At 38.9% G+C, this 8,024-nt stretch overlaps 1 protein-coding gene across 1 annotated transcript; it reads right to left on the minus strand.

The window, feature by feature from the left end:
• Positions 1-2,078: 2,078 nt before the first annotated feature.
• LOC108238822 (trace amine-associated receptor 13c-like) lies at positions 2,079-3,351 on the minus strand. The gene has a single exon (XM_037976324.1). The coding sequence runs from the start codon at positions 3,266-3,268 to the stop codon at positions 2,204-2,206; it is 1,065 nt and encodes a 354-aa protein (XP_037832252.1). The 5' UTR covers positions 3,269-3,351; the 3' UTR covers positions 2,079-2,203.
• Positions 3,352-8,024: the final 4,673 nt, after the last annotated feature.

The following is an 8,024-nucleotide window of genomic DNA, read 5'->3' on the forward strand; positions in this document are numbered from 1 at the left end:
GACAGACAGACAGACAGACAGACAGACAGACAGACAGACAGACAGACAGACAGACAGACAGACAGACAGACAGACAAACAAACCACTGCTAAGGAAAACAGGCTCCTTGGTGGAGACAAATACAGTAGTCCAGCCTTGAAATCCTACACAGCTGGACACCTCATGGGTCAAGGGTGATCACTATTGATTTCCAGGGCAGCTGTGACTCAGTGGTTAGAGCAGTTGTCTTCCAATGAGAGAGTTGGTTCGATTCCTGGCAGGAGTCACATGTCAAAGTTTCCCTGGACATAACACTAAACCCCTTGTTTTCTTTGATGTGTGCCCCATGAATGAAGTTTAAAGCACTGATTAGTCTCCATAGAATAATTATTTCAGATTAGCTTTGTAGAGATGTAGTAAAGTCTATCTGGATGGATAAATGAGGGCACAGATTGTGTTGTAAAGCACTTTGAGTGGCCTGGTTGGCTAGAAAGGCACTATATAAATACAGTCCATTTACCCTTTTAGAAGTGATAATTGCATGGACCTTTTCCTTTTGAATACGATGGTCCTAATTTTATTTTATATAACTTGGGCAGAAAAAAGTGTCTGAGCCAAATTAATGTATAAATTATATAAGTAAAGTAAACCACTTTGCACTTGGCACTTTGTAGTCTGACAGGTATCGTTCTCCCGGCAACTGCCTAACCCAGATTCATCTGGGTTGCCAGACTGAGAAGTGCGATTCGTCACTCCAGAAAACACATCTACACTGCTCTAGAATCCAGTGGCGGCGTGCTTTACATCACTGCATCTGACACTTTGCATTGTGCTACTCAGCCATGGAAGTTCATTCTGCCAAAATGTAAATTAATATTATACTGTGCTCATTTCATGTAGTTCTAAAACATAAATTTGATCTATTCTTGTTTTGTCACTGATGAAATAGAGATGAAGGCCTTTTAAGAACTGACACTCATGTCCCTTTTGTGTTTGATTTATTTTGCATTTGAATGATATATTGTCTTAAACAAACAGTATGTATAGAGTGTGATGTGAATAAATTGTAAAATCAAGGGTAACTGAACTTGTTTCGGTGTGTGATCAAGATTAAATGTTGAAAGTTATTAATGTAATCAGTGAGTATGTTTTGGTTGTTTTTAAAGTAGTTTTTATGTTTATTACTTTGTGTGTGTGTGTGGGGGGGGGTCTGTTGTTTATGCTTTGTGATGTGTACATTTTGTATTTTCTTTGTGTTCAGTTGTTCCCTAGTGTTTCATCATTCCTCTCTCCTGCCACACTCGCCTGCACCTGTTCCCTGTTATCATTCAGCCACCTGTCTCCAATCTCCTCAGCAGCCCCAGTGCTTTTAGGCTCTCAATCTTCACCCCTCTGAGGTTGATCACTGTGCTTTCATGCTCTGTCTGGTTCTCCTCCATACCCTTTGAGTCTCTTCATTATCTTGTTTTATTTTACATATATGTTTTACCTACAATCCAAAATCTCAATTTATAATGAATACATTCCAGACTTTGTTTAACTAAAGAACAAGCTTTCAGATGGACTGACTGCATGTCTGCTGTCCACAACAGATATGCGGTGCCTTTAGACCAATGGTGTCAAATCCTGGTCCTGGAGGACCACTAACCTGCTTGTTTTAGTTGTATCCCTGCTCTTCAGCAGGTGTTCAAGTTCTGCAAAAGCCTGTTAATCACTCATTCATTCAAATGAGGTGTGTCAAAGCAGAAAAAACAACTAAACCATGCAGGATAGTGGCCCTGCAGGACCAGGATTGGACACCACTGCTTTAGACATTGAAAAACAAAACACAAGTAAAAGGGACATCATAATGAGAATTTCTGAAAATTCTTTATTTAAGTAATATTTTTTCATTACTAAAATAAAAAGAAAAATCATGTGTTTTTAATGCTGCAACATTATTAACTTTCAGAAATGTAAACACTAATTTGATTTTTACGATTTGAACAGTTCAGAGCGGGATACATTTAAAATTTAATTTATAGTGGAACTGCTGACAGCTCACTAAAATTTATTAAGGAGTCCAAGCTAGAGTAGTTGTTCTGTTTAGTGTTCCCTATTTTCCCTCATTAGTCATATATTATTCTTTTATATATTATTTTTGTACTTAAACAATGTATACATTTTTATTTTACTCTGACCTTATCATCTATAACTCTAAACAAAAGGAGAGGATGATCATGCACTACAGTATAGAGGCTTTACAGGAGTCAGTTTGCACTATCTGAAGTGTAACAATGAGTTTAATTGATTTTCTGAACCAGGGATAGAAAAAGACGTAGATGATGGGGTTTAGACAAGAGTTAAAGTAGAACAAAAATACTTCAAATGTTGCAGAAGATGTACTGTGAGAGTCATCTTCACCTGTGAGTGCAACACAGTAATATGGGAGCATACACAGTAGAAACACAACTACAACAACACCAAGAGTCTTTGCTGCTTTAATCTGAGACTTTCTAGCTTTTACTGAACTGTGAAGAGCAAGTGTTGCAACCTGTGAGCGCATTGCTCGAGTCTGAGACACAACAACCATAAACACTCTGAGGTACAATATTACAATCACAGTGATGGGAGCAATGAAGGAAACTATCATATCAGCAATTCCTGCAATGTAGCTGATGGCAATGACACACTCTCCAATGCAGGAATTATATTTGCCTGGTTGTTTCAAACTATCCTTTAGAATCAGACTTTGAAAGATTGATAAACAGATCCAAAAAACACAGATACAGATCTTTACTCTGTCCTGTGTGATTTTGGTAGAGTAATGCAGAGGGTAACAAATAGCAACATAACGGTCAATAGATATCAGCACCAGGGTTCCTAATGATGCAGAGAGGATCACAAATGATAAATACTGATACAAAGAGCACACAATGTCACCAAGAATCCAACAGCCGTCTATTAGCAGAATTTGAAAAACCAGTAAGAGACCAACAAAAAAGTCTGAAACAGCCAGAGAGAGGAGGAGGAGGTTGGTGGGAGTCTGCAGCTGTCTGTGGAAGACAGAAAATAGCAGAAATGTACTTTTTATATCAGTTATCAGAAATAACAAAGTAAATTGTGTTAAAATGTTATGTAGCAACCTGAAATGTGAGATGGAGATGATGACCAGCAGGTTGAGAAGTGCAGTTAGCACAGAGATGGAGGAAAGCACAATATAGTAGAGCATAACCTCAATGTAAGGGAGCTTTAGTCGACTGCAGGAAGAGTTAAAGAGTTGTGGAAAGCAGAGCTCAGTTTCCTCCATTACTGCAGGTGGAAATGTTGAAGTGTGAAACTTCTCTGTTTTGTTCTCATCCAGCTGTTTTATCTCCGCCTTCTGTTTCAGGCTCCACACCTTCAACATGCCGTATATTAACTCGACATAAAATTGTAAATCAGCAGTTGAATATAAAACAGCACAAGTGCCCCCTGTAGGCTATCTGCAGTATTAGTGTTAAGTAAAATTACAAAAAATAAAAAAGAAATGAATAAAAACTAAAAATGCAGATATTTTTAGTCCAGGAGCTGACTTTTGTTGATTCATGTAGTTCATATTTTGATGCTGAATGTTTAAATATTGAAATATGTATGACATAATATTTTTCACAATAAATAAGCATTTTGTTAGTCATAATTAGGTATTTGATGTTTAAGAAAACATTATAATTGTGTGCAGACAAGCAGGAGAGACTCTCAGCACCACATTCTTAAAGTACAACATGACATGATATTGCTGGCTTCACTTTTGGACAACAAAAAGAGGCAGAGGAATTTTGTCCATTTTTGTATATCAGTTCTTCACACTTAATTCTTTAATCAATTTAGTGACATTTCTTTGCTCATCTTTCTAAAACCTATACGTTACGTCCTCCAAAATTAATTTTTTTTTTCTATTTCCTTTTCCTTTCCTCTCTCTCAGCACCAGATATTGATAGGCCTTATTTGAAATATTTTTTTAATACTCTGATTACTACATTTTTAATGTTTTAAACCATTCTGAGTATGAGCCACAGATATAATGTCAGGCTTGAAAATGATATTTTGGGAAACAAAATTTATTTACAAACTGTAGAAAAGAAGCAAAATTAGAGTCAACATACCAATCTCTCCAGGGTTTTATATTTAACTTAGCCCATATAGAGAAAGTGCTATCCAATACTGATAGAGGAAGATGGGATTCCCTGCTAACAGCGCTCCAACAGAGTGTGTTTGAGAAAAATTGAGTCTAAATTAAGCCCAGATTTTAATACAGGTAGCCACTATCACATTCTTAGTGTAATTAGAAGTAGAAGAGTAAAGAGGTGAGGATAATAAAGCTAAAGTCTACTAACCTTGGGGGGGGGGGGTAAAGGAAGAAGACTTGATGTGCAGTAAAACAGATATAATTGTGGGAAGATATTTACTTTTTACAGCATTGATTCTAGCTGCCACAGAAACATTTAGGAGGGACCATTGCTCAAAATTATGTTTAACTTGGTCCCCTGACCTCGGTCAGCATTGGATTGGTATGAGCGGGATGGGAGTGGGTCAGTTGTGGAGCTGGCCCCAGAGGGATTCGTGCCAGCACGTTGGTGCCCATTCCCTCCCCCCTAGCATATGCAACACAATTCATCATTAGGCCCTTTATGTGTGGGGCAGAGAGCCCTGCAGGCATCGGGGGAGCACCAGGCAGTACTCCACCCCCCTCAACACTATGTTTGGGTCCGTCCTGCACCTCTATTTTACTGCATTAGAGACACTAAAGCTAGATTTATACTTGACGCGTTGATCACTGTGTGAGGATGAGCGCGCCAACAGTGATGTAATCGCACTGTCCCCACCCCTGTGCAAAGGCCACTTGCGGTGTCGCGCGGTCGTGCACCTCCCAATTTTTGTAACTTGGTGCGGACTGTGTGCGCCACGCTCCATTCTAAATGAATGATTTTGCTGCTCTAGTGAAGCTGGTTCGCCTCTATCTGCATTTATATAATCCCTCTATAAAGATCATAAAGATAATCAAATGGCTCAAAACTCATAGAAGTAGATTACTGATGCAGTCAATAAAAACCACAGAGGGAAGAAATAATAGTCCTATGATGGGCGAATCACAACCATACAGTACAGCTAACTATCTTGATAACGTCATGCATTTGAGGCAGATAAATCAATGAAAGGCAAACTAAATGCTTTAAGTTTAAACATCCTCTTTGTATCACAGCCATAAACACAACAGTTCTTCCTCCTGAATACGTGCAGCCATTTTTGTGTCTGCTCTCTTTTTTTTTACCGCATTTCCACTGGTTATGCAGCATGCTGCCCCCTGTCTTTTCGGAAAACACTGAACCGATGTAAGCTTCAAGTATAAACGCCTCCACCGCTCGCTCGGGTCTTCACCCCTCACTCAAACCCATTTTAATGCACCATAGATTTACACAACTGCACCCATTGCAACATTTCACACTACCACAGAAAAGTATGCAAATACCATGGGGGAGGGCCTCAGCTGCTTATGTCCTGGCACCTGTGCTGGCTCGGCGGGGGCCGGGTTTGTGAGGGTGGCCAGGGTCACTGACGGCATTGGGGGGGTTGCTGACCCCTTGGTATGGGGTTGTATGTGTGGGTGCTCAGGTCGCACCCCGAGTGGTGGGATCCTGCCGGGTGTTCTATGGCTCCTGGGGATGTCATCTAAGCTGGGGTCCCAGGGAGCTGTACTGGGCTCAGGTGTGTGTGTGTGTCCAGATCTCTCAGTTGGTTGGGTGCCGCAGTGGACTGGGTCCTGCCCTGGTGTGTTGGGGGCTCTGGGGATCCTCTCCTGCTTGGTGCTGGGCGGTTTCTCTGCCGGTGGCTGTTGAGGGCACCAGGCTGTTATGGGGTTGGCTCATGGACTTGACCTTCAGATATACTTTTTGTAGAGCAAATCTGTTCAGGCACATGTAGGCAGCCATCTTTTCTATATGGTATGCCTGAAATGACATGACAGAAGCAAAATAAATAAATAAAATAATAATAATAATAATAATAATTTGTAAAATCCTTTTTTTCTATAATGATTGACCACTGTATTAGCTGTGTACACTCCAGAAATTTTACCGATTGCATCTAGGACTGCAAGTGATATTAAAAAATAAAAGAGTGGCAAAAAAAGAGGGCTTAATGGATATCCCTCTGTCTTGTAAAGTGATGTAAACGAAAATATATACTAGTTTGTGCCATTTGTTCTGACAGCTGTCTTTTACTTTAGCTTTTTAGCTACAGTTTTGATACTTTTAGCTATCTTTTTGCTAATTTTAACTTTTGGCTATTGGTTAGCTGATTTTAACTTCTGTTGTGTTTGTTTTATTTCTAACAATTTATTCTTTAGGAAATGTCTGCCTAGTCATTTAATGCTCAGCATCCATACTACATTTTCTGTAGAGTGGCATCTACAGAAGGAGATCATCTAAGTGCATTCAATTTTGACCAAATTAGCGGACATAGGCCACAGTAAAAAGGCCAGGAAAATGGTATTCTTGGTAACCCTTGTGATGGAAAAATAAGATTTAGTGACATGTCTGCACTAGCAGTAGATTTGTCATGTAGAATATGTCTGATCATCTTCTGATGATCAAACTGACCTCTCCTGCGTGTGTTTCATTTTGTACAAAAAATGCATCCTCAATAAATATAGTCAAAGCCAGGAAGGTTTCCCTGTTGCAACTGATAGTCAGGATCCTTTCACTGAAAACAGAGACTGAGTAAGGCTTTTTTGACACTGTATGTTTGGTTTTTGAACTGTTTATCATTTACAGTTTTAACTGATAATATAATACCAATTAATCAACTGTGGTTTCTTGTCGTTTTGTAAGGCCGCTTCTGACTGCACCTGTCCTGATTAGACAAGTTAAATACATTTAAAGTACTAGATGTTTTGAATTTTAAAGAATTATTTAAAAATAACAGTTTTATTTAAAAAAAGGAAGGTTTGATTTTATAGAAAAATGACTCAACTCAAAAACTACACAGTAGTACAGTATGTGTGTGTGTGTGTTATACTAACTTGTCCCAATATGCTTGTTTCTCTCTCTGCAAATGCACACATCTACACACATCTACATACACACAAAACACATCTCTTCTCTGTCTAGTTGAGGTCCATAAAAGCCCAGGGGAATGGTTTGATATCAGCCACTTAACAAAACTAACATGCACTCAGGTTTTGCTAATGGCTCTCCAATGAATTGGTCTCACTGAGGATTTACACCTTTCTGTGTCGGTACCAGCCGACTGCAAGTTCTCGCCTCAGTGGAACTGTTCCAATCAGAGGTGTTAACAAACAAATCTGTGTGTCACAGCAAACACATTGTGTAAATCCCACTCATCATATTGATGCAAACTTCATGTGAAGAAAAAAAAGCTGAACATGATGCAACCTGTAATATTTTTTTAATGAAGTTCTTAATGGTCTAAACTTTTTGCCTCCCCTGGTAATATTAGACAATAACAGTCTGACTTGATGTAATAGTTTTTTTGTTTTTTAAAAGATTAAGTGTAACTCAAAGGTCTGATATTAGCTTTGTTTTTATACATAACACATAGGTACATGTACATGGGATTCTGAATATTGCAATACATTCCTGTATAGAAGTTCAGTATTGATTGCCTTACAATATGAAGACAAACTTACTTTAGAAATTTAATTTTCTTTTATTTGTAGAGCTAAGAGGTCTTGGTATTTCAGTCCCTGTAATGAGTCTATACTCTTGGAAATGGCAGTAGGAATAGGACTGATGTGCAGGAGGATAAGTACTTAACTGAGGTCATCAGGTGGGCACCGTACTTCATTAGTTTCACTGATTGAGGCCTCTACATCCCCAGAGAGTTCAACAAGGTTACTTGGCATTCCAAGTATATTCGCCTCAGTTTTATACACCCCAGTTTCATGTCACAGCCCATGTGTTGTATTTTCTTTTAATCCACAATTACTGCTCCTCTCATTTGCAGTGGACAAGGACTTTATTGTATGTTGGCCAAAATGATCTCTCCCTCTCATCTTTTGTAGTAGA

Source organism: Kryptolebias marmoratus, linkage group LG6, assembly GCF_001649575.2.
Source record: "Kryptolebias marmoratus isolate JLee-2015 linkage group LG6, ASM164957v2, whole genome shotgun sequence".
Taxonomy (NCBI): Eukaryota; Metazoa; Chordata; class Actinopteri; order Cyprinodontiformes; family Rivulidae; genus Kryptolebias; species Kryptolebias marmoratus.